The 27,453-nt window shown below is 42.4% G+C and overlaps 1 protein-coding gene across 8 annotated transcripts in view; it reads left to right on the top strand.

Moving 5' to 3' along the window:
* The window catches only part of ADARB1 (adenosine deaminase RNA specific B1), an 85,554-nt gene that overhangs the window by 41,405 nt on the left and 16,696 nt on the right, over window positions 1–27,453 (top strand). For all 8 annotated transcript variants that reach the window (XM_042783861.1, XM_042783860.1, XM_033005766.2 and 5 more), the window contains 5 exons: window positions 5,757–6,688; window positions 16,296–16,410; window positions 19,079–19,247; window positions 19,763–19,911; window positions 20,522–20,690. In XM_042783861.1, the coding sequence (XP_042639795.1) occupies window positions 5,757–6,688; window positions 16,296–16,410; window positions 19,079–19,247; window positions 19,763–19,911; window positions 20,522–20,690 (1,534 nt within the window). The remainder of the gene's footprint in view (window positions 1–5,756; window positions 6,689–16,295; window positions 16,411–19,078; window positions 19,248–19,762; window positions 19,912–20,521; window positions 20,691–27,453) is intronic.

Genomic DNA, 27,453 nt, shown 5'->3' with positions numbered 1-27,453 from the left:
GGGAGAAATCAAAGTTCAAATTCTTAAGTTCTTCACTTTGATTTGTGCAAAGATTTTGTAAACATTTTTTGTCTTTCTGTATTTTAATGTCTCTTAAGATTGTGAAGTACAATATCAGAAGTTGCCTGTTAAATTTTTTATTATTTTATGCAGTTCTTTTTTGGGGAAGTTTCTTACAGGAAAGGAAGGTGGGCATATGGAATATTTGTAGCTTGCAGTTGCATAACTAGAATTGCTCTGCAGAAGCCAGAATTAAAATTGTATTGGTTCAGCTGAAATGTGAGAGTAATGAGGTTACATTAATATCCTTGAGACAATATGGTGTTTCAGACTTCAGGTTTTAAGGTCTTACTCCTTTATCAGTTGAACATAACAAAGATGTTAAAAGAGATTTGGGGAAAGAAATTTTTTTTTTTTTTTTTTTTTAATAGAACATCCCCTGGGAGGCCAGGCTGAGAGAGTTGGGGGGGTTCAGCCTGGAGAAGAGAAGGGTCCGGGGAGCCCTTCGAGCGGCCTCCCAGGGCTTAAAGGGGGGACAGGAGAGGTGGGGGGGGACTATTTATTGGGGAGGGAGGGGGGGTGGAGATAGGATGAGGGTTAATGGTTTTAAACTGAAAAAGGGTAGATTTAGATTGGGTATTAGGAATAAATTGTTCCCTGTGCGGGGGGTGAGGCTCTGGCCCAGGGTGCCCAGAGCAGCTGTGGCTGCCCCCTCCCTGGAAGGGTTCAAGGCCAGGTTGGACGGGGCTGGGAGCCCCCTGGGCTGGGGGAAGGGGGACCTGCCCGGGGCAGGGGGGCTGGAACCAGATCGTCTGTAAGGTCCCTTCCAGCCCAAAACCTTTCTGTGATTCTGTGATATTTTTATTTGGTTTTCTGTTGCTTTGCATTTAGGGTATGTCTGCAGCACTCTGAATGCCCCAGGAATCTGTGCCAGGAGCCTATCTGCATATTATCTCAGCATCAAATCGGAGCGCCCCGCAGAAGCATCAATAGAATAGAAATAAATAATTTGCTAGGTGTAAATTCACACTGTTGCCTATCGTTATCAATTACCTTACAGGCAAGGGAAAAGTAGGGCATTTTGCAGAACACTTGAGACACTAGCATGTGGCTGTCCTGACCTTTCTCTCTGATCTTTTTCCCCCTTTTTCCAAAAAGATGCTCAGAAGAGGTCACATGGGGTTTTTTTCTGCCTGTTTTTATGGAAATATGACTTATTTAGAATTTCCCCGGGCCAGTAAATGAGAGCAGCAGTGTATGGAGTGGCTAGAAACATCTTTCAGTTCAGATAAGCGTCATCTAAATTTAAGTAGGAGTGCTCCAGTTCAGATGGAGCAGGGAGAGTGTTGTTTCTCAGCAAGCAGGTAATGGAATTTCCCCAGTGGATAAAGCATCTTAATTACAGACAGTTTTTGATTATAGGGAATAAAACCAAAAATAAACTGACACACTCAGATGGAAGATTTCTTTCCTTACTGGCATGAAAATTTCCTTTTCCTCTTTCCTTCTTTGAGTGCTCTTGGGTTTGTAAGCCTCTTAAACAAGATTTCAGGAGCAGGACTTTTCTTCCACTGAAGTTGTCAGCATACGATACTGTCAGCTATGATTTTTACGAAGACAGCTTCTACAGATGTCTCCATTCAAAGCTGCCAGCTATTTCTAGTGCTTAGAAAATAAGCTAGTCTTATAAAAAATGTCTTATTCTTAAATCATGGGTGATATTAATGTTTAAGAAAACAGGATCCCATTATCAACTGTTTATATTAATGCTACTTTATAGTGTTGAATACACAGCAGCCATGATGAACCTCGAAAGGCTCTCTAATGCATTAATTCCTTGAAAACTTACTTTAAGACTGGAAAAAGCATAGACTTGAAAGTATATTTAAACTCTAGGATTAATCTGGTTTTAAACCTCTTGATTTTGGGGCATGTTAGGAAATCCACCAAGACTCTGTAACCTTTCTGAGGCAAGACATGTGATGTTAACATATAAAAGTTTAATAAAAGAGAGAAAAGGGTAATGAAGAGCGTCCATTACTGAATGCAGAGATTTTATTTTTTTGTTATATAATTCAGATGGTAATTTTTTTTCTCCTGCCAGCTCTCTCCTATACTTATACTTTCTATTGGTGTTTTAACATCCACAGTTCTCATTTTCCTGCCTTATTTTAGCAATGATGCTGGCAGCGCAAAGCTTAATACTGGTTTCCAAATCAGACCAGTATACTTTGAAATGACCTAAGCTTTTTTTCAGAACATGCATGCAGTGGCGGTCCATGTCTGCAATGACTTCTGCTTTAGAGCAACAAGATTTTGCTCCTTTTGAGTACTGATGCTCCCAGCTTGAGCTCTGATGGGATCCTAAATCAGCCAGAGCTTTCAGGGGGTAAAGATGGCCTCCCTCGTTCTCTCTGGAATGAGTGAGAGACTCCCCAAAGTCTTATGGTCTCTAAAACAACATATTACCAGAATAAAAAAAGACTGCAGAATAGAGCAAGAAAAGCAGATACACAGTGTGTCCAGCTATGGGTCCACTGCTGTAAGGAAAGGATGACCTCAGGACAAGGGACAGTTAGAGCCCTGGGGTGTAGAGGAGGGACAAGGTTGAAATACTAGAGATCTCTGTAAAATCATGTGCAGAAGCGGGCATTTAATATTAAAATCATCAAATTGAAAAAATAACAAAAAACAATAGGTGCGTTGAGTGAGACTAGCAGATGGGGTTCAAAGCAAGCGATGGGAGATGTTTTCATGCAGTGGGCGATGAAACTGAAATGCATTGCCCAGGACATTGTGAATAGCAAGGTTTTATGGGGTCTTGAAAGCCAATCAGAAAAATTTCTAGAGGGGAAAACCCCCGTCGGTGGCTCCCTGCCACTCTCTCTGGGACAGCCCGGAGGTGCGGCTCCCCGCGGACCGGGAGCCTGCCCTGGGGAAGGGCCGTGTGTCCTTCCTCCGGGTTGCTACCCTCTCTTGGGGTGTGCCGGTGGCCCTGCCACAGGCAGGAGCTGGGTGAGGTTAGCAGGAGCTGGTAAGGCTGTTCTTAACTTCTCTAAGGAGGTGAGATGCCTGGAAAAGGGAGAGCTGTTTCTGAACAGCGGGGAGAGGCTGGGCTGGAGGAGTTCCTCCATGTCTGAAAATGGGTAAGATTAAACGAGATGAGTTCTCTGACTTTAGCAGGTGGTGATAGCTACTCTTACTTTTTGACTGATCTGTCAAGTCTGCTCTGGCCCTAAGGTAATAAGGCACTGCTGGCTAAAGAAAAGGACCAAAAGCACATTTTCACCCTCAGCAGGAGAAACAGTTGCTCTTCCTTGCAATCCGGTGACTCTGTGGGTTGAAGCAAACCTGGGTCCTTCTGGTTTTCATGGAAAGTCTTTTTCTTTCCATCTCGTGCAAGACTTTGATTCGGATCAACTCCATGATGTAGAAACTTGCCTACTTTCACAGTCTCTGGGTTTGACTGAGGCTGCTAGCTCCCTGCTTGCTTTCTCTCCTAGTTTCTTCCACCCTGCAGGTTCTCCAAAGCTAACAAGCCTAGTAGCTTTCAGGCAAGGAGTAGTTTTCTTCCGTTCTTTCTTACTGAGACAAGGTAAGCGTGCAAGTTTCTTTCCTGCTTCCTACAAGTCCCTCCTCTCTGTCAGGACATAGTTTCACCTACTTGTGTCATGAGATGGATTAAGGAGTTCTTCCAGCTGCCGTACTTACATGCAAAAGTTGTGGGTTTTTTTACATTTAGCTGGAAACTATTCAGCTCCTACTTTCCTTCTGTGGTTTCTGCAAGCACTGGTAGTAGTTTTCATATAAAAAGAAAGTTAAAAACACAGGCCGCTAATTAGTGTTAACTAAATGATTTCTGTTTAGCCTAAAAGTCTTATTGGTTGATAGCAAACTGCTGATGTCGCTAGTAAGAGCAACGTTCCAGAAATGGTGTTTTAGATGAGATGTAATTTATTGAGATTATAGCTTCAGGTAAGAAAATCACTGTAAAGAAAGATTTAAATATTTACTCCACTGTCCTTAGATTCCTTCACCGTGTATATATATATTTATTTATATATATATATAAAAGAATATATATACATTAGCACTGTGTATTGACAGTTATGGCCCCACAGCACACATTCTGCAAGCAATATAATTTGTGGCTGAATGTTACAAGAGATACTTTATTAAATTTGGCATATTTCTAGCAATGAGATGCTTCAGAATATTTAGTGTTTCATTCTTAACTGAATTTAGTTGACTGGAATTTAATGTTTAGTACTGTTCAATTCTTTGCTGTGCTACTGTGATTTAACAAAATGTATTCCTACTTTGGCTTTTTCTTTTGATCTTTTTTTTTTTTTTTTTTTCTTCTTTTTTTCTCTTTGAGCACCGAAAGGAGTAACCTATCGAGCTTTTGCTGGAGGATGTTATAAATGAAAATTTAGTAACCATTCCATCAGCTTTGTAACCTGGGCTAAGTGATGTGTGCATGGTAGGAGATTCTTAGGGAAGACTTAAAGCATGGCTGAAATTTGTCACTGTGAAAGAGAGCTTCCACCATGGTTTGCTCTCATTTCATCGCCTAATATCAGTGTAGATGTAATATAGATATTTTGAAGTTTTGGAACAGAAGAGTTAGAAATACTTGACCTACTAAATTTGCCTTTTCATTCACAAATGCCAATATAAAGCACAAATAATTGATTTCCTTAGTTTTTTTTAATCAGGGTAAAAATGAGGTCTTTGCAGCCATAACAAAAATAACTCTTTAAATATACCTCTGACATACGACCCCACTTTAGAAAATAAATCATTAAATTGATATTGTAATGCCTTTTTTTCCCCTATTAAAATGTCATCATTGTGATTGCGCAGCTCTTGTCACATTTCTTTTATTCTGCATAGTCTGAAGAGAGGATCTTTATAAGGATTTTTGGGTTTCCAGCTCTGTGACAGCAGTTTTCTTACTTTGCAAGGAATCACAAAATAGCTTGTAAATGACAAATACAAGGTTTCTTAATAGAAGGCTGTGTGGAAATATATGAAGTAATCTTGTGGTCATGCTGGCACAGCAGGCGGCTGTAGTTCCTGAGCAAACTGGGACGAGGTGAAATGAATATCTAGGAAAAGCATTAAAAAATTGAATTTGGAGAATATGCAATAGTTAGAGAAACAAAAGCATTCAAACACTCTTCAGTCACGGTGCCTACCAAAGAGCTGCCTAATTTTTCATGGCTCAGATTTTATTTATGTAGTTTCTCAATTTGAGCAACTAATATCACTGAGAAAAAATATAACATGACTAAAATAAGAATAAAGTAGAATTAAATATCTGTCTCCTAGTACTGGTCTTAAGCATCCATTTTTATTTTACTAATGGTAGTGCTTTGTTTTGTAGGTGTATACTACTATAACTTATATTTCTGGTTTAAAGCATTTTTCAGGGCAAACGTAACTTACGAGTAGAAGTTTTGTTCCAGTGTGATTTAAATGCAAAAAAAAAAAAAAAAAAAAGTTGCAGTTGCTTTTTGCTGTATGATTGTATCAAATGCGTAGTTTGAAAAATCATTCTTGAGTGTGTTCTTTCTTGAATTACCAAAAGGTTGCGTTGCGTTATTATTCTCTCTGATCATATTGCAAAACATTTATTCTGTGAGCACACATCACTTAACCAGCTACAAAGAGAGATAAAGGAATCTATAAATTTTGCATTTACAAGATCCTGCAACGAAGGCATTGTAAGTTACTCTTTCTGGGCACCGCAGGTTCGAGCAGCACCGATGTTAAAGAAAACCGCAATGTGGACAACGTTCCCCCCAAGGACGGCGGTGGGCAAGGCGCCGGGGAGGGGACACAGCTCTCCAACGGTGGTGGCAGCAGCAGCAGAAAGCGTCCTTTGGAGGAAGGCAACAATGGCCACTCCAAATTTCGCCCAAAGAAGAGGAAGAAAACACCAGGCCCTGTTCTGCCAAAGAATGCCCTGATGCAACTTAATGAGATTAAACCCGGTTTACAGTACAAACTCCTCTCCCAGACGGGGCCGGTCCACGCCCCCATGTTTGTGATGGCAGTCGAAGTCAACGGGCAGGTGTTTGAAGGGTCCGGCCCGACGAAAAAGAAAGCCAAGCTTCACGCCGCCGAGAAGGCCCTGCGGTCTTTCGTCCAGTTTCCGAACGCCTCGGAAGCCCACCTGGCAATGGGGAGGACTCTGTCGGTCAACACAGACTTCACCTCGGACCAAGCGGACTTCCCCGACACCCTTTTCAACGGGTTTGAAACACCGGTCCCTTCTGATGCTTCCTTTTACCTGGGGTCCAATGGGGATGGGTCCCTTAGCTCTAGCGGGGACTATGGTTTGCCGTCGGCGGCCGTAGCCAGCAGCCTTTCCCAGTCGCCTCTCCCCGCGCCATCGCCCTACCCCTCCGCCAGCGGGAAGAACCCCGTCATGATCCTCAACGAGCTGCGGCCGGGGCTGAAGTACGAGTTTCTCTCGGAGAGCGGGGAGAGCCATGCCAAAAACTTCGTCATGGCTGTGGCGGTGGACGGTCAGACTTTCGAAGGCTCGGGCAGGAATAAAAAGCTGGCAAAAGCTCGGGCCGCTCAGTCGGCCCTGGCATCCTTGTTTAACATGCAGCTGGACCAGACCCCATCGCGACAGCCCATTCCCAGTGAGGGGCTCCAGTTACACTTGCCACAGGTGAGAAGCCCCTTGGGTTTTGTTGATGTCTTTGGATAACGACCAAGAGTAGCTGGGTCATGCGTATTGAGTCAGCTTGAACAGCATTTTTGGTGTTTATTCTGCTTCTGTAGATGTGTGTGTGTGCATATATATATATATGTATGAGGTGATTTATCCGCTTACGGCTTCTGACAATTGCATGAACTCTTTGTATTCTGTTGGACAGGGAGGAGGCTTTGTTGCTGATGCTTTCAGCCTTGATCATGTCACGTAAGAGAGCACCAAGCCCAGTGCAGTGCCAGCTTGGATTATGGTTTGTGCTGAGGAAAGCTTGATTCGCATCTTGCTTGTCTTAGGCGGCAAGACTTAGAGTTCGAGTCAGAACTACTGCTTTTAAGTAAAATTATTATTTGATACAAAAGCTTTTAGCAGAGAGGGAAATTATTCTCTTCTGCAAACTGAAACTGTTGGCATTAACAGAGCTGAATAATGGAAGTCAAGGACAGATTAAGTGAGGCTGATGCAGTTGACACACATTTCCAGGGTCTAAATAAACAACACACAGTGCATGTATCCAAGACGTGGTTAAACAGCTGTCATCTAAAGGACTGTGCGCTAATCAAATTAGTTAATAAGTATATGTAAGTTGCTTAGGCAAGTAAATCTGGATGAGAAATAGTTTAAATCAAATAATTAATAAACTAAGGAAAGTAGCAAACGTACCAGACATAGACCAGAAATTTAAAGTAGCTAGAACAAAGTAATTTTAAATTTAATGAAGAAAAATTCTCCCTTATTTGCTTGCTTGTGTTTCTCCCCAGTCAAACAACAGTAGTGATAGTTCAACTGCCCTCTTTCTGCTGAATCTCTTGGGTCTTTTTAATTATATTATACACCTGTCTAAATTCAAATGCTTGCCTGTGACTTTTTTGCAACTTTCTATCTGTTTGTTATGAGATTTTAAAGGCTTTGACCTTTTTCTATCTCAAAAACATTGATTTAGATTTCATTGAAATGGTAAGATGCTGGTCTTATTTGGTAATATGGTGTTGAAGAATGTAAGTAGATGTTGTGACTATTTTAAGTATGTTGTTTTCTCAAAATGCATGGACAATATGCATCGTTTAGAAATTCCTATATGCTTTATTTTTTAATGTTGCACAATTATTGCATTATTGATGAATGTTTCCTTCATTTTCAAATCTAGGATTGTGTTATTTCAGGTAGTTATGATTTCTTCAGTAGATTTTGTAGTTTCAGACTGCATTCTCTGCTGTGCTTTTAAAAGTAGATTTGGCCCCAGCCACCAAAAAAATTTCACTGCCAGTAATTTACGTGCTACTAGTCCTTGAATCAGTAAACTGGTGAAAACTGAAACTGGAATAGCAAAGTGGGAAAGAGCACGAGGCGATACATGAAAGTGGTGACATTCTAAGAGGGTAAAGTTGTTTGTCTGCCCAGCAGCCCAGTGTACAACAGCTTACAGAGCCTCTGTTCTTTAAGGGACATAGATGGATTGCTGGGTAGTGCTGTTTTTTGAGCTCCATGCCTTTGTCAGGTTTTGACCGAGTCTCAGGTAGCTGTCCCAGAGCTTATGGGATGATCAGGGCATTTGTGCCTAGGGTACAGTGTTAAATAACAAAAAAAGCAACCCATACAAACACTATTTTTAATTTTTTCCAGTGCTTCTACACTGACCTTGATACCTATATTGTGTACAAGAACACATACCCCAGGTCTAGCTTGCATTTCACCTGTCTTACAGGTGTGCACCGAGGAAGGCTGCTCCTGTGCAGAGGAGAACCTGGTGGGCTTTAGGAGTGATGCCAAATATGCTGGGTGGAAACAGAGAGGTTACTGGTACTGCCTCATGTAGAACTGATTCAAAGTCAGTTGGTTGTTCAGAGGCTTTTGATCAGCTTGTCATGAGGACATTATTGTCCTTTCTGCACTTCACTGTGTTGTATTACTGTGCTCTTAATTATAATTAGCTGTCAAGTTATTGGAATTATATCAGGTCTGTTCCATATTAGTGATTTTGGTCTGGTACATATTAATGATTAATAAGGGATTTAAGCATTTGTGATGTTTTCAGGTCCTGCTTTATTTATCTTCTGTTTGCTTTTTAACTCTGAGTTGTTTTATTTTTTTACAGTGTTTGTTCAGGATGTGTAAAGATGTTAAATCTGGAGATAATCCTAAAGTGGGTGCAGTTGCAAACATTGGAGAGTACAGGAATGATGTCAATGAGGATAGGATTTGTTATAACCTGTAGACCAAATAAAACACTGATTGGGTTGGGAAAAAATGGAAGCTATAAACATATAAGGGGAGGAAGAATCCACATGTCAAATGCTTAGTGGAAATAATAAAAGTACAGTGTGGTTGTGCCGATGAAGATGTTGGAATTGACTGCCCGGGTGGCAGGTTCAAAATGTGCCTGTAGCTGATGTGTTAATCTGTGGTGCCTCGTCAAAAAAAGCAATAGAGCAAAAAGAATCGAGAGGAGAGATGATCCCTGCTCCAGTGGTGGTTGTGAGTATCAGCTGAAATGTGTATCTGTGATCCCATACCTCCCAGTAGCTGCAGGCACTCTGGAGAAAATTAAATGCAGAAATACACGTGGAAGCTATCAAATGGTACAGAAGTGCAATTGACATCCGAAATCAGCTTATAAAATGGGCATAAGTATAATCTTACGGTCTGTAGAGTGGGTTATCGAGGTGCTGATCCCATGATTTAACACATTTAAAACCAGTCTCTGCAAAACAAGCTTATCTGCTTGCTTACAGCATGACCTTTTGTGAGGGACAAAGCAGCATTGCCTACGACGAGGAAAATCTCTTTGCTGGGAAAGTGAGTTAAAGCCAGTAAGTCTCTCAACATGTGCTCAGAGCAGATGAAAATGCCCGGCTGAAAAAACTAGCCCTTGTGAATTTGTCACCTTGTCAGCAAGTGTGTTAAAATGGAAGAGGTTGTCAGTCTTGCATTATAGGGACTCACCTCTCCGAAACAAAATATTTTTATGGTTAGCTACACTTTGAAAATTGATAGCCATCCTTCCTTCACCTCCCACCCCTCAATGGAAGGAGGTGTCCTGTAAGCCACAGGACATACCAAGGGCTCTAAAATGTGTGTCCTTCAAGTTTTATTCTTCTCCGTGGAAGAAAACTCCCATGTTTCAGCATAATTAGAAGTGCATGACTTGTCATAGGTCTGCAGAATTGAAGGGTGACGAGACCTAGAGAAGACAGCAAAATGTGAACAGTCTTCTAAAATCGCTTTGGAAAACAAAAGGGTCACATGTTTACAGATGAAGTGTGGAAGTCGATTTGACTTTTTGGAAACTGTTAGTGCAAAGTCCAGATCTGACTTCTAGGGCAGAGGGTGTTGTTGAGCACTAAACCACAGCAAGAGCCACTCTGGGCCGGGCAGGAGCTCCTTCCCACACACGACCCCGTCCTTGGTGCCGCGTGCCCAGTGCTGGGAAGCAGGAGGTTTGTGGGAGATGCTGGTGCTGGCTGAGGCTGTCTCCACCCGCAGAGCCAGTCCTGCTGCTGAGCACATCTCAGGAGATGGGACGAGGACATTCTTGGATATCTTAGGAGCAGTGGATACTCTGTTGGAATTTCCTATTTCTTCATGTTTGATATATTTATCACCCAGAGATAAATCTCCTAGAGATCACTGGTTTTCTCTTCCTTTTTTCTTTTCCCTTAGACACTCCCCACTTTCCAAGGAAGGCTGTGGGGGGGGTCTCACACCTATGTCAAAGGTGGGATAGGGCTGTCCCTGGAAGTACTCAGGCCAATACCAAATACCTTGGAAAAAACTGAGAAAAGAGCATATGGGTAGCAATACTTCCTCAGTATATGCTTCTAACCTTCAGCAGTTTGTGTCTCAAGGATTTTCTCAGCCAGAAACGGTGTCTTTCCATCTGAGAGTCTTTGATGGATTATTTCCCCACACACGCCACCTGAATTTCAACCCTTTCTTGAACTTCTTTTAGCTTCCACAGCACCTTGTAGCAGTAAGTTCCACTGCTTAAGCATGTATTGTGGGGAGAAGAGTTCCATCTTTTTTGATTTGAATGTGTGGCATGCATCCTGGTGTGCCTCAGTAAAATGATCTGTGTCCCAGGAATACATTCTTCGCCAGCAGTAAAGGGCACTTGGTGGCTTCCAGTAAAGTCTGCTGGTCCAGGCTGCTGGCATCGCTGTTGGAAACCGTTTCTGTCAGGTGGTAGGAGCCTGCTGATGGGGGTAACCTCTTTAGGTCACTGATGGCCTCCGATAGGAAAACCTCCATATAAGCTTTATAATGGTATTTCCTAGATTTCCTCAAACTGTTTATTTGAAAAGATAGCTGATTAGTCAGGATGCAAAGAGGTAGAAATTACAGAATTGAAATTGTAAATATTGAAGGTTAAAGAGTTATTTAGATTAGTGAAAGCTGGACTATTTTGAGAAAGCAACTTCAGCTACACAGATAAGCAGTGTAGCTGCAGATGAGATTAATTTTAAAAATCCACTAGAGAGAATACTTTTAATCATTCACCTAATTGTGTTGCAAATTCAATTTATCCTGTATATCGTGGACTGACATTGAAACAAAACGTTAAGCAGAAGAAATGGCATGAGAACCAGTACTGCAATGGCTACTTTTACTTGAAATGCTATCTTAATCCTGGTTCAACCTGGGGCAGGGGGAACTATAGAAGAAGTATTTGAATATAGAAAGATATACAAATTAATGATGAAAACTATTGGAGATCTGGTAAAGCTGTAAATAGACTACTTAGTGTATCCAAGAGAATGAGAATTTAATAGATTCAAACTGAGCAAAAAGAGGATACTAAGTACACATGGGAGTTAATGAATTGTATTTTGGAATAATTGCTGTGGAACTGGAAGAAATCTAAAAGGTACAACTGCATAAGCAGTGAGGGACTCTACTGCCAGGCAGGAGTTTCTTTAAATAAATACAGGAAACTTTGAAGCACTAGAAAATAATTACTGTGCTTTATTAGCGTAGATACATTTCCACCTTCGCTGAACTGTGTGTGCTGGTCATGGTCAGAGGAGAGATAATGGGCCTCACTGACCTTGATTTTACCTGCTGTGGGCACTGTCCCTGCTCATCAGCTTGTGAAAGTTCACATGGGCTCTAAACTGTGGAATTAAGAAGTAGTGAAGCTGAGGGAGAACATCTGTGCTTGAGAAGGATCACTGGAGATCCAAGGAGAGCACAAAAGATTTGGGAGGTCTTGGGTCAGTTCCCCAGTGAGAGCTGGGTGCCCCTGCTCCCCCTGCCTTTGGTTCTACCATGTAGATGATCATCTGGGGTGATCTCTGTGGCCTGCCAAGGTCTTCCTTCAGATCCAGACACACCTGAACTTCATCAGTTTCAGAATATTTTAAAACATGGGCGGCCAGGGGGGTTCTGCTACAACATTGCTGTAAGATATGTATTAACCAAAATCTGTCTATGTACGTGGAAAAGAAGTGGATTCACTGTAACTTCGTCAGAGAAAGGAACAATGCACCCAAAATAGCCTTGAGCTCACATGCCTCAACGAGCAAACTGTCAGCTATTTTAGGTCTTTCTGTTTTTGAACTGCCCAACTTTGAATAATGATTTAATGCAGGAGCGGGGGTAGAGAAACTGCGTGTCAGATGTTAAGGCACTCACAGGGAAGGTGAGACACGAGTTCAGTTTCTATTCCAATTAGTATTTATTTATATAAAAAGGAGTAGAGTTGGAATGAGAATTGAAAGATTCCTGCCCAGGGTGGTCAGTGGCCTGGGCTTGATGTGGAGAGAGCTTCAAGTCCTTGGTTTTGAGATGGGGACAGCAAGGACAATTTTAGACCAGTAAGTCTTGTTCCTGGTGCTGCAGAGGTCTGTTCATAGCCTGACTTATTCCCATCTCTTCCATGCTCTTAGTGACTCTTAACTATGCTAATGTAACAGTCCACCTGGTCTAGAATATAAATTATTCTAGCTTATCAGGTAAGTATTCTTGCAAAAGGCTAAAACCTTAGTAACTTTATCTGTAGATATTTAATAGTGTTTATTCCTCACCACCCACCTGTTGTCACACAACTTGAGTATCAAGTAGAAAAAAATAATCTTTAATATATCTGCCTGTTTTCTGACAGTGATTTTTTTTCCTCCCCTCCCCTACAGTTCCCCCTGTATTGTTTGCATCTCTAGCGATCATTTTGGCTCGCCTGAGTTCTGCTTAGTCCTTCTTATCAGCCCTCCCCAGTGTCTGGCTTTATGTTCATTCAAGCGTTTTTGGGTTTCCTTGACAGCAGCTTAGTTCCACGCTGTTTGTGATGCAGCCCCATCCTATCCTTCTGTGCCAGCTTACATCTTCCCAAAGGGACTCACCATGTTCTCGCCTGTACACCAACACCACAGTTTCCTCTGCTTTGCTTATTATGTGAAAAAAATAATCTTTTGGGGAAAAGCTAATGTGTCCACCCTGTATGCAAGCATCTTACCCAAGTGCTGTTCAAGTAGCCTTTTTGTCATCAATATTTCTTCCCAGAAACACCTGGCGGTTTCTGTTCCTACCTCATGATGATAATCTCCCCCAGCCAGCCCTAGTTCCCTCAGAAAATGGGCGATCGCATGCCTCTCTCTGTTTGGCCGTGTGGGTTGAGGAACTGTGTAGTGAGTAACCCGTGTTCGGTGATCCTGAAGAAACATTCCTCTGTGTTCACTCCGGGCAACTGGTTGGTTTTGGTTCAGCATTTTGGAATCACCATTTCTGGTATGTGCTGAACTTTGTGTTTTTGTGTAGCTCAGTGTTGGAGAAGGCTCCTCCAGTTACCAGTCATCACACTTTTTTTTTTTTTCTGGGGAGAAGAGGTGACCCATATTGTTTATTACCTGCATGACAAGCCTCTCTGGCAGGCTTTGAAGCCTGTCTGAGGCATGTATTCTTTTTGTGGATCAGGTCCATCCCTATTTGGACGTTTGTTTCACTAGTATATTCCATCATAATGTTATTCAGCACAGTTCAGCATTGCCTGGTAGCTTACCAGCTGCCAGCCATGTTCTCCTGTCCAGCACATCATTACGTAAGGTAGAGCAGAAAAATAAATATATTACAGAAATGGGAGCATAAGACTTTCAGCTGGGAAGCTTTATCCATAATTATGCAGTGAGGCTATAGATAAAACATTGGAATGGGGACTCTGTTTCTGTCCCTGCAGTGGTCTGCAGTGGTTGCAGGGAGGTTAATCATTTAAGCCTTTTGTGTATTAATTTTCCATTTCTAAAACCAGGGTGATAATGAAACTGTTACTCATTATTTTTATTTTGCATATTTCCCTTAAAGTTCAGCTTTCTGCATTAGGTAAGTACTAGCACAACTAAATGTAGATTTTGTGCTGCATGGTCATGGTGCTATCAGGGCACAGATTGTAACACAATTTGGGGTCCAGCAGCAAAAAGACCTTGTTTGAAAATCAGTGCCTGACCAGACATGTTTTTAGCCTCTGAGAAAAATCGTGTTCATGAAAACTTTTTCAATCTGTTGATAAGAGTTTCTGAGTTGCAGTCCCTTCAAATGCATCAAGAAAATTTGCATTTGCACTATCAAGTGTCTTCTGACTCTACAAGTTGTGCAATTGCAAAACATGGACCAACGCTTGGTGCAGATGTGGCCTCAGTCACCGCTGACTGCTGGTTGCTGTTTCCAGTCAGATTCTGGAAAAAGCTTTTGAGCTCTGAAATCATGACACACGAGCTTTAATTATTACTTCCTTGGCTACTAAAGCTTTTACAGAAGGAAAGTAGCACTGAGAGCTCCTCCACGTGTTATTTCTGGGCTGTCGGTTCTCATGAGCGTTGTTAAGAAAATGGTGGTGAATCAGGCTGTCAGTCTTCAATCCCCCTTTTTCTTTTCTTTCTTTCCTTTTGACCCTGGCGGCCTGTTTTTAGAACTGATTGTCTTCAAGTGTTTATGCTGTTTCAAGTGGGTGCCCCCAAGCTCTGTATACTGCTGCCCATCAGCTCTCTTGATTTGCCTTGAGCCCTCTGGAGGGGTGAGGGTGGTGATCATCTTCCACTGCGGAGAGACCAGCGGAAGACTCTCAGCCGCAAGCATCCTTTTGGGCTGGATGTAGTTGCTTACATGTGTGATTAGCACCACTTTGGACGCTCTTAGGTATCTAAGACTTCTACATGATGCTGGCAGGTATGACACGGGACCTGTGTCCTTCTGGTGTGTCAGCCTGTGGGCCAGGTGGTTGCCCCAGAACATCTCAGATACTGCTGGGTTCCAACACACAGACAACTGGATCAAGCTCGTCACATCTGGTACTCCAAGATAGAGACCCGAGCTCATTCCTTGGCTATCCACTCCTCCTCTCTGGCTGCCGGTCCCGGTGCTGGTGGAAGATGAGTGGGTAACAATTTTACACTGACAGGGCAGATTTAGATGAGATGTAAGGCAGAAATCCTTCCCTGTTTGGGGGGTGAGGCGCTGGCCCAGGGTGCCCAGAGCAGCTGTGGCTGCCCCCTCCCTGGAAGGGTTCAAGGCCAGGTTGGACGGGGCTGGGAGCAACTGGATTTAGTGGAAGGTGTCCCTGTCCACGGCAGGGGGATTGGAACTAGATGGTCTTTCCAACCCAAACCATTCTGTGATTCTATGATCCTATATGCAAATCATAACTTGTTGGGGGGGTTCAGCCTGGAGAAGAGAAGGGTCCGGGGAGCCCTTCGAGCGGCCTCCCAGGGCTTAAAGGGGGGACAGGAGAGGTGGGGGGGGACTATTTATTGGGGGGGGGGGGGGGGGGGTGTGGAGATAGGATGAGGGTTAATGGTTTTAAACTGAAAAAGGGGTCTTTAAGGTCCCTTCCAGCCCAAACCATTCTGTGATTCTGAGTTAGGTCCCTTTACAGCCTGACAGACGTTGCTTGCTAATGCTGCTGGCAGGATACAGCAAGGCTGCGACTGGTGTTCAAGTTTCCCTGAAGGTGAAAGAGATAAATCCTTCCTAATTTTAAGATAGCTTATTTTGAGTGATACATTGACATTTTCTATTCCTAAATTTGTATATATATTGTAAAAATAAGAAATAGAAGATGTTTAACCAGTGTTGAAAACAGATTCGTTCTTATTTATGTAATAGCTAGATAATGAATTCAACTGTTATAAAAGGTTTACATGTTAGTTTGAGGAGCCTGGGTTTTGCACTTCAATCTTCTTGTCAGGTCCAATATCGAGGATACTGAAATGATGTGTTTGGAGGTTTGAGCATGAAAATACAGACTTATCTGTCTATCCAGTTGTTCTCCTAAGCCTCAAATGTTCATAACAATCACGAGCATTAGGTACTTTGATGCTTGGCTTAGGGCTGTCTGACCCTGTTTTAATAGACATGGAGCACAGAGCTCTGCTTCCACTTACAAAGAGCTGCGTGTGCTCAGTATGCCACCTCCTTGACATACTGCTGATGCCTCATGTCCATTTTTAAAGTGAACAATAAAAACTCATTTAATTTATTGTGTCAAATAATTTAAAAGGGCATATCTTTATAACATAATGCTGCTGTAATTTTAAAATTATTTCTTTAACTTTCTAATGTGCATTTCTGTGTGATCCTACAGGTTTTAGCTGATGCTGTTGCACGCTTGGTTGTAGATAAATTCAGTGATTTGACAGAAAATTTCACATCTCCACATGCACGTAGAAAAGTCCTTGCCGGAATTGTCATGACAACAGGTAAAGAAAAAAAAAAAAAAACAACAAGTTTTAACTGCTTAAATACATGACCTCTGTTTGCATTCTAGGAAACTATCTTTTTTCAGCCAATCAGTATTGAAATGTATTTTTACTGTTTAATCTTCAAAGTGCACTACATATAACAATTAAATGTTAGCTAAAGATAATTACAGGCACATTAGACCTGCAAATACTGTTTCACAGAGTTTGTGTCTTCTGCCTGATTATCTGAGATGGTTTACAAAATACATATACCTTTTAAATTAATCGTGCAACTTTTTGAAAGTAAATCTAAAATAAATTTCACCGCATCGGTCACACAGATGGCATTCTTGGGTTTTGGCATATTATGTAAGAAGTTATGCTTGCTTTCCAAGTTTTTAAGGTTTTGCACTTTGTTAGAGTTATTCTTGCTGTATTTTATTCTTAGTGCTTTGTGTCCCAGTCATTTTAGTAAAAATATCTGAAGAAAGCAGCTTATGTTTTGGCAGCTGACACTGGTGTGCATGTACAAGCAGCAGTAACGTCGTGGTTCTCTGATTGCTGGCAAGAAATCCGTGCTCTGCCAGATCACCCAGAACAGTGTAGTTCTGCCCTAAAGTGATCTGCGACCAAGCTGCTACTGAATTTTCCTCATGCTAAGATTTATCGTGGTCTTCAATCCATCTGACCTCTTGCTGGGACGTTCATTTTGGGCCTGCCATGAAACGTCCTCAGTTGGTTGTACGAGTGGGATGGGTATCTGTGATAAAGGTGCAGCCTTCCCTTGGTGATTTGGGCGATGCCAGCCCTTTCCTCCTGCGGGGTGTTTGTGGGGGCCTCTTCCACAGAGCAGAGAGGTCTGAGGGTGCTGGTTAGGGTAGGTGATAACTCGTGGGACAGGGGAATGTGACCAAGGGACAGTGTGGCCCAAATTCTGCCACAAGACATCTGTGGTAGGCTGACCCTGGCCAGCAGTCAACCACCCACCCAGCCTCTTGCTGCCCTCACCTGGGGCATGGGGAGAAAATGGAAGGAGGGCGAGAAGACTCGTGGGCAGACAAACTCCGTAACCTCGAACGTCCTCTCTTCCTTTCCCTGACCTCTTACTGCTGAGCAAAAGGCTTATGGTGTGGGATATCCCCAGGGCACCAACACTCAGCTGTCCCGGCTGTGTCTCTTCCCAGGCTCTTGCCCACCCCCAAACACACTGGCCTTAGGGAGGTTTGAAGACTTGACCCTCCTCAAGCACCGCTCAGCAGCAGCCAAAACGTTCATGTGGTGCCAACACCATCTTAGCCCCAAATGCAAAGCACTGTGAGGAGCACGCCGTAGCTTTACTTAATATATTTTGTGATATTTAGCAAGTTTTTATTGTAATTACAGTTCTGTGTCCACAATTCCCAGAAGAGCCATGTGACCAAAGAATTAAGACTTAATTTACGTGTGAATACATTTTGATTGACGGAAGAAATAGCTTTACACAGAATTATAAACCCTCTTTGCATGCATAGGTATCTGGAGAATCCCTGGAATTAGATGACCTCATTGTACAGCCTTGTGTTGTAGAGTGAAGTGGCTCCTGGCTTCTCCTCCATGGTCTTCTCCTCTAGCCCCACGGGCAGGAGAGGGCAGCTGGGCTAAGCATTGTTTTTTAAGGCAGTATATTTCATCAGAAGTGACAGCTCAAACAGTCCCTGTCTCAATTACCTTTTTAATTACTCAGTTGCCAATTCCCTTGCTAATTTCTAGTTATACCCCTTGTATTAGCACTGCCATTGTGCAGCCAGATGGTTATGGGCGGATCCTCAACTCCAGGTGCTTGGTGTGTGTTGAAAGTGTTTTTTTCTGCTTCTCCATGCCGCAGTAACTGTTCTGCAGGAGGAAGACAGCAGAAGGTGTTTGGCAGGGCTTGGCTGCTCTCTGCCTCTGCTGGTGAGGCATGAGAGCTTCAGAGGAATTAGTGTGGCTTTTTGGGGCTTTTTTTGCTGAGTGTTTTGCTAGAGGGATGTAACATTTTGACCTCTCTTTCTGAATTCTTCATGCATCTGACCTTTTCTTTTTATGTGTGTGTGATAAAGACAGTTCTCTGTATAGCAAACACCCAAAATACTTTTTTTTTTTTTAATTCTGTTGTACAGAATGATTTAATACCAAGAGCTACACTTCTAGAAGCATTATACTGCTGATAAGCTTTACAGTGGTTTAAGCATTTAAATTTCTTCATTCCCTAGTCTTACCTTTCCTGTTGGCTTAATATCCTTGCATAACATGTTGCTGTTTTAATGAATCAGTGCCTTTCAGATTTCTAAAGTCACTGTGAATATCTGGATAGGTGGCCAGAAGGTACATGCTGGAAGCTAGCTGGGTGCCTGGGGCTTAGGAAAAAAGCACCATCTTTGGAGCTGAGGCTTTAATAACTCTTCCTGAAGCAGCAAGTTTTCCCTGCAGGTTTATGTTTTCTAACTTGTCTGAACTCTAACATGAAGAACTGTACTGATTACAGGGAGGGTATGGCTGAGTGAAGCTTTTGCTTTAAAGAAAGTAACAGAAGAAAAAAAAACTTTTTTTTTTTTTTTTGAAATAAGCAAACAAAAAAACGGATCCTTGTTTAGGTTCTGCGAGAAGATCACTTGGTAGATTATTTGTGATTTTAATCGCACCTTCATCCTGAAATTTTGTTTGGCAGGTACAGATGTGAAAGATGCCCTGGTAATAAGTGTTTCTACGGGAACAAAATGCATCAATGGTGAATACATGAGTGACCGTGGTCTTGCATTAAATGATTGCCATGCGGAAATTATATCTCGCAGGTGCCTGCTTAAATTTCTGTATACACAACTTGAGCTTTATCTAAGGTAAGCTGGAGGGAAAAAGAAGATGAGCTGATCACATGGAGCTGAAAAGGCATTAGTCTAAAACATCTGTCTTAATTATTTCAATGTGAAACACTTGTCCTGTTGCACTTGGATGTTTCATTTAGAACTCAGGCCCTTTGCCCTAAAGCTTGACTTTAACAAAACACGTATTCAGTTAGCTGACAGTCATGAGAGGGGAGGACAGAAAAAATAATTGGGAATCATTTTGTAAACTGTAAGCATGTAAATCCAAATAATCTCACATGGGCTAAAAGGTGGTGATGTTTCATTTGCTGGTAAGTGCCTGACAGCTCTTGACATCTGGGGATGCCAAGGGCTCTCTATTTCTTGTCTCAATGGTCTTTTAATTTTGTTAATTGTAATAACTGTTAGATTTATACTATAAAATTTCCAGACATTTTGTGTTTATTTTTAATGCCTGTTAAGACTTGCCCAGCTTATGGTTATTTATGTGTTAATGTCAGTTTTGACTCTAGCTTTATTCTCTGTTTCAGCAATAAAGAAGATAAACAAAAGTCCATTTTTATCAAATCAGAGCGAGGCGGGTTTAAGCTGAAGGAGAATGTGCAGTTTCATCTCTATATCAGCACATCTCCTTGTGGCGACGCTAGGATTTTCTCACCACACGAAGCAGCACAAGAGGGTATGACTGCAGTCCTACTCGAGCAAGGGAGTTTGAAGTATTCTTTGAGCATGTACAAGTGGCACAGTTAAAATTTAGGTGTCTTCTTTCCTTTTAGTGTAGATGTGTGTTAGACAAAGATCTCTTCAAAAAAAAATCTGAGCTGTTCTTCCTGTGTGGTAGAAGTTAAGTATAGACTGATCCACCATGTGGTCTGGAAGAGGCTGAATGCTAGCCGAGATAAGCCAGTGAGTCAGCAAGTATCTGTACAGAACTAACCGAACCGTTTCACTGCTTCCATCTTTTAACGGTGGTTGTCTGCCTGCCCCTTTCTTGATCTGTCCATTAACTTCATTCTAACACTGTAACATGCAGAGCAGAATCGAAGAGCTACCTGCTGCATACTGCTCCTTCGTGGAAAGCTTGCTTTAATTGCAGGTGTGATTTAGAAGATGGTATTTGTGAGAGGTGTCCGGTGCTGTAGCTAATTTGCAAGGAGCAGTATGAATTGTTACGCAAGTTGGCAGTTATGCAGGCAAATACCTTTAATCGACTCTTCTTATTGTAATGCTCTCTGTAAAACACGCAGAGAATGTTTCTCAGCTGATTGAAAGGGATTTTTGTCATTTAGATCAAGGGGACAGGCATCCAAACCGCAAAGCAAGAGGACAACTACGGACAAAAATAGAATCTGGGGAAGGGACCATCCCCGTGCGCTCTACTACCACTATCCAGACGTGGGATGGCGTGTTGCAAGGAGAAAGGCTGCTTACCATGTCCTGCAGCGACAAGATAGCGAGGTGAGATACCGAACGATCGCTTTCTCTGCTACTGTTCTTTTGCTGAACAAGAAAGGAGGGTGGCAGTGAATGTGCAGGTTATTGATTGGCTTATTTCATTGCTTAGATGTAGTGGGGGGGGGGTGGGGGGGTGGCTGTAGCTCCAGTGATAAAGCCCTGATCCTTCACCTGCAATTGGTGTCAGACCTGCTGCTGCCTTCAGAGGCAAGGTGAAACCATTATCTATCATTCCAGCCACTTCGAGTCATGACAGCTTTGCTTTGTCTTTGTATCACTGGGAAACAGCAGAGGAATGCTTTTGTTGTTTTGTTTTGTATTGGTTTTTTTCCCTAAAGTAGTATAGCATAGCAAAACAGTGCAATAAATAGATTACATTAGTTATAGTCAGATAACCCTCTGATGATATACGTCCTTGCCCCATCATCAGAAGTGTCCAAGGCCAGGTTGGACGGGGCTTTGAGCAACCTGGGCTGGTGGAAGGTGTCCCTGCCCATGGCAGGGGGGTTGGACTAGGTGATCTTTAAAGGTTTCTTCCAACCCAAACCAGTTTGTGATTCTGTGATAGCGAAGATACATACATTTTCCATTAACAGATTTAGATTTGTATTATTTTATACAGGGACAAAGTGTTCCAGTTAAAAAAAGTCTTAATTGATGAGCCCTTTTAATTTTTAACTTCCAAATTATTTTAATTTTAGCTTAAATATTTTTACTGTAATTAAATACTTTGTTTCCAATACTAGTGCTTTTATTTGTATTTTATCCAGTTACTTCTTTGTTGGCCTTTTTAGCAAAGATTGAAAGATTTTTTTGTTCAAAATCATAAATGGACAAATGATTACCCCCTAGAAAAATTCAGCAGCTGCATCCTTTAAAATATCAGAAGTATGGGAGAGTTGCAACATAATTTTTTGATATGAGTCTGTGTGTTTGCAGCCTCTGTGTTCTTGCAGAATAGATGAAAAATGCCAGGTTTTTCAGCTGATGATATTTTAGTTACTTTTTAAATAAAAATAGCTCTGCTGTTTTGTCAAGTCACAGTTAGCCTGATTAAAAATTTATCAAGTGTATTAAGTTGGAACTATTCTTGTGAACTGCATATGCCAAATCAAAAATACAGGAGAAAGGTTATGTAATCACTTTGTTCCTCTAGTCTTGTCTCAAGTAATCAGCATCTCTACTGAAGGAAGACATTTTACTTTAGTTTTAAATCCCCCTAACATAAATGGATAGGGCCTTTCAGAAGCTAAGGCAGTGGGTTGTTGAAAGGTAATTCCACAGAAGTGACGTTTCAGTTTGTTTTATAATATTTTCAATAAAATTCACCAAATAAATTACCCAGCTTCATGCCAGGAACTTCTCACAACCACCCAACCTGGTAATCGTGCCACATTCATTTGACTTCTTTTATCACATCGTCATTGCTGTTAGTGCAAATTGAAAAATTAAAAAAAAAAAAAAAAATGAAGACAGTTGTTGAGCTAGAACACATTTGACTATTTTGTTGATTTTGTGTGATGCAGAACAGAATCCATCTCTCGCTTGCGTAGCTAGCTGTCACCTCTCCTTGGGGCTAATGGGAATAATTTTGTTTGTGCCAGTGAAGGAAGCAAATAGAACCCCTTGACACAGAACAAAGACTGTATGACGGGTAAGGAGGCCCAAATTTTCATATTCTTTTTTTTCTTTTCTTTTTTTTTTTTTTGTTTCTTTTACATTTCCCTGACACTTATGACCGTGTTTTGTCCATTTACATTTGAAAGAATGCATTGCTCTGTAGCGTCCGGCAACCAGTCCTCCAATATTCCTGAGCCCTCTGAATTTCTGCTGAGCTTTCCCAAAGGTTCACAGTCTCAGCCCAGAAAAGATTTGGATAAATTTGGGGAGCAGGATGACACAAGCAGGAAGACTCCTTGTATCTGAACAGCCTCATCTGTGTGGATTATATGTATAATCCAAGCTGTTATTTCAGCCTCTGAGCACTTTGTTGCCGCGTGCTGTCTAGCACCCTCCTGACCCTGGTAGGAACGTCCAAGAAAAATTGAGAAGCCTGAGAAAGCCATGAGTGTAATCCCATTTGGGTCAGAAGCATTAGAACAGGATTATCCTAGTGTGTTAATGCCTAGTGGCACTGCAGTATGGTGTTAGGGTGGTTTTTGTGACCAGAGTAACTGTTTTGGGACATTGATATACGTGCATTTGTTTTAAACATATCCTAACATTGTTCCATGGTACTTTATGAAGTCTATTTTTGTCATTCTCCTTTTGATGTGTTCTTCTGCCCACATTAATTTTAAGTCTTTTGGCTTCAAACAATTACTTAACTTCTCATGAAACGTTCCAGTTGTGGCTAGTGTCTTGCTGAGAAGAGCAAAATTTTTTTTCACCCCACTTCATTGGTGAAACTGAGAAGAGCTTTAACACTAGGTTGCGTTGTTAAAGGGGAAGTCATTGGTGCCCTTCGACTCTAAAGACGGAAAGATACTATTTCTGATAGTCTTTTGTGTGACAGAACAGCACGTGAGCATGCCCTGGCCTTGTTTTGTGCTTGTTCAGAGTGGGAAATCTAAACGAAAGTTTATAACTCAGTCTTTCTCTTGATTTCCCCAATGACTTTGTCTTCTTAACCCTACCAACAAGTTTTCTGGGACTGATGAAGTTGCACAGAAACACATCTTAAAATCCTACACATGCTCAGTAAAGGCTGCACGTTCTGCATCTTAGTGCATGCCCATCCATCTGTCTTTGAATTTGAGAGTTATTTCTAAGTGGCAAGCTCCAAGGCGGAGCCAGTGTGATTTCTGAACAGCAATAGAAAGAACGTTTCTCCTCACCAGTCCTTAACCTGAGTGCCAGTAGCTGATGTGAATGTGTTCACTTTGATACATGGTGGCTGTGTGACAACTAGGTAAAAAAAACAAGGGGAAAGCGGTAGGAAACCACTACCCAAGATGTAGCATCTAAATAACCAGGTGTAGCATCATGTAACCTCTCAAACCCGTGACCCGAGTCTTGACCCAGGCTCAGTGGTGTGCAGCAAATCCGGGCAACACCAGAAAAGCTGGGACAAGTCAGAGCAGTGTGGCTGCCAGCCTAGGTACAGCTACAACAGAAGACAGATTCTCCTGCCTGTAATTTCAAATCTGACCTCCAGATAAATAAAAATATGTTTGCGAGAAGTGCTACTGCCAAAGACCATGGTCTTCTTGCACTTACTGTTTTATAGTGCAGGCTGTTGACTGAGCCACTTGATGTAAAAGAAGCTCTGATTCCAATCCACCTAAAGACATTGCTGCCTGTCTGTGCTGTGGCTCATGAAAGGCGCGGGCTAGCCACATAGAATCAGTTAATCTCTTACGGCAACAAATCAGATTTAAAATCAGAAAAGAAACCAGATTGCAGTTAGCTGAATGAAGCCAGCTCTGCCTGTTCATTCCGCCAGGTGATGAGAGCAAAGCCCAGCTAGATGGGTGTCCACAGCAAGCGGGTCACGACCTGCCCAGCGTGGGTCTGAGTTGAAGTTGAGCAGAAGTGTCCCTGCATGTGAATGGTGAACCACAGTGAACGTGGTTTCAAAGACAGACAAATGCTTGTCGCCGAGCCACAGGGGTGAAGGCCACGGCAGGGCTCTGCAGGCATCCCTGCTGCCAGCCTCAAACGTGGCAGGCTGACCACGGCAGCCTTGGGAGCCAGAAACACGCAGGAAAACCCATGGGCACAGCTACTGCAAACACGGGTTCCTTCAGAAGAAGCAAGTTGCCCCACATCTGGGATGCACGGTGGTTGTGGGGAGCTCGTGGTTTGCACTGCGATTCAAAAGACCTTGAAATCTTGTTGGTGTCGTGGTAAGCCAAGCCTGCCTTTGGGATTACTCTGAGAGAGAGCTGACACCTGAGCTGTGCGCCTCTGTCAGGGAGGAGGGCAGCAGGTGCACGTAAGGAGGTAAAATGCTTTTTGGGGGTAGTCTGACATCTTCGCACACATTGACACCTCTCCCTTGCCATCAGCTATAAGTAAAGGCTTGTCGCAAACAAAATGCCTGCTAAATAATTTTCCTTTCTTCATGGTCATTGCTGTTTATAAATTCTATTAATGAGAGCAGCTCTTTGAATTGTAAACACTTGTTTTTGTCGGGTTTTGCAATCTGCCTCATTTTGGTAGTTGCAGGAGACTGTTCGTTTTCCTGAGCTGAATTCTGACACCAGTTCCGTGTGCACACCATTGTAAATGCAACACGTAGTGACTCACCTCCTCCATACTGCTGTCTGCATAAAAAGTATTGAAAGTGATAGTAAGATGTTTGATATTAACATCAAGCTTTATTGCTTACAGCTGTTAGGCTCCCCTCATTTCTACGTTTTCTCTAAAATAGTTCAAATAACAGAATTTCTATGTTGTCTGGGTTTGGAAAGTTCAGGGGAGAGTTTTTACCTGAAGCGTGTATTTTCAACCTGGGTTTTTTTTTTTTTTTTTGCAAGAGGTACACTAGCAGACTCTGTGAAATTGTTGCTGCAGAGTTAAATTTTACTTACATTTTCATACATCGAGAGTTTTGAATTCAGCTGTATGTCACGAAGAAATAAAGACCTTTTAGGAAACCACGGCAGATACCCTTGCCTCTGAGCACATGGTAGTCTCAAGCAGAAATGTGACAACATAGCAAGCAAGAGAGGACTCCTCTTGATTTGGTGTCAGTCTCTGGTTTCTCTGTCCTCTTTTTTTAATCTAGTGTGACTGAGACGATCAAAAAGGTTCAGAAAGTGCATCCATCCTCCACGTTGTTATCAATAGGGTCTAAGTGGGGAATATAGAATAAAGAAACCAGTGAGTATGATAAATTTTTAAAATTCAGATTTCCCCAGTGCGGTGCTCGTCTATAAAACCTCGGGTGAGCACACTACACAGAGAATATCCTCTGTGTAAATAGTCAGGAGTGGAACACAATTCATGTACACAGATCTGCAGAGGCCACTGTTGGGGTCTAGTTTGTAAAGGTGGTGAGATGTAGTGGTTTGAAAGAGCATTTTCCTGGACACTCAAGCACAAGATTACTGTGTAGATGAGGTAGAGGACATGGCAAAATCTTGGTGACGGGGAAAATTTGGTCTTTTGGTCTCACTGTAGCTGAGTGTGCATGGGGAACCGTGGACTGCAGAGCAAAGTGGGGATACAAGGCTCCCCAGGCTGTACTCCTAGGGAGACATCCCAGCGGTGAGTCTGAATTGAAGTAGATTTTGGTTCACACCTGAAATTTTTAAGGTGGCTGAATTTTACATGCCAAACAAAAATACTCCATGGAAAGCAGAGTTTTTGTATAAGAAGACGACTGCATCAAAAAAGATGATCTGCTGGTGCAACTTTGATGGAAATTTCTCAACAAATCAATAAACCTGATACCAGAGAGCAGTATGTAATTATGCATTATCTCTTCCTCATAGCAAACAGTGAATATATGAAATAATAATGAGTTTAGAGAGGAATAATAAGAGGTTACTAAAAGGATACATGTTGTATGTTGGTCAGACCAGATGTACTTTGTTGCACCTCACACAGTTTACTCCATGTTGCATCATTTTGCTCAGCAGAGGGACCCTGCCGAAACCGGTAAGATTATCTGCTGGAAAAAGGCATCATTTGGCCAATGCCTATTTTCCTTCTAAAAGCGAAATAGATTTCAGCTGGGAGTGTATTCTCTGATGGAGAAAGTGTTTTAGGAGACTCCCAGCCACCGTGCCCCGGTGCTGCATCCCTCCTGTGCGTTGCATCTCACTGCCTCTCAGCAGCGGTCCCGTGGTTGTTGTAAGCCGGACTAGAGGAACTGCCTCTTCAAAATACAAGGCCAGGGTTTTGGGCTTTTGTTTTAAAAAAAAAACTTGATTCATGTCACTGCTCTGAGTTTAGGGAGAGCCGTACAAGCAATAAAATTGGCAGGCTGAGGAGGACGACGGTGGTGATAGGCAGAGTCTTCTTCAGTCAGGCTTGGTGCTGGGGAAAGCATGGGGTGCAACTTCACACTTTACAGCTGCAGCACAATACATCATTCTTTGACTGTCATACTTCTTACAATTTTTAACTGTGTGAGGCTGCTCAGCGGCCAAATAGTCAGATAAAGTTATAATTCCTTTTTCTTTGTCCCAGAAAAGCAGCAGTAGCTTATACGTGTAGTGTTGGGAACGCTGCACCTCCTAATCCAGGTGCTGGTAAGGGCCATTGCAGCGTTTCAGCAGGCCTGTCTGAGGAAAAAGGAGAGCTGTGGGTTTGATTTGCAGCTTTTATTTCTCTTCTCACGCTCAAGTTCTAGTCTAATTATTGCTAGAAGAGCTTGAGAAATCTTGTTGCCTTGTCAAACACCACAGGGCTTAAACATCACCTCAGTGAACCCCTGGGAGAGAATGAACCAAACAGCTTGGTGACTCTGATCTTCCGTCTCACAAAAGGCAGCTCGGAAGCGAAGGGCCAGTTCAGGATGAGTAAACACGCCTTTGCTTGAACTTTCTGGCCTCGCATCAGGTTGCCCCTCCTCGCGCTGCGCACTGCCCGCTGAACTGCAGAGTTGAAGCTGAAAAAATATTGCAGGGGGCTGAGCATGCAGTTTGGCTGCAGGTATCCCCACCCGTCCCAGGCACAGCCGGCTTGTTGATGGAGAACTGTTCAGCCCCCACAGCCACGGTCGTACTCGGCTGCTGAGTAAATCGCGATTAACTGTAATGAGATCTAGACCCCCAGCTGAAATCAAGGCGCTTGTATGTAAATGCTGGCAGTC

This window comes from Tyto alba, unplaced genomic scaffold (assembly GCF_018691265.1).
Source record: "Tyto alba isolate M040663 unplaced genomic scaffold, T.alba_DEE_v4.0 Super-Scaffold_7, whole genome shotgun sequence".
Classification (NCBI taxonomy): Eukaryota; Metazoa; Chordata; class Aves; order Strigiformes; family Tytonidae; genus Tyto; species Tyto alba.
This window is presented reverse-complemented; position numbering and strand designations above follow the sequence as displayed.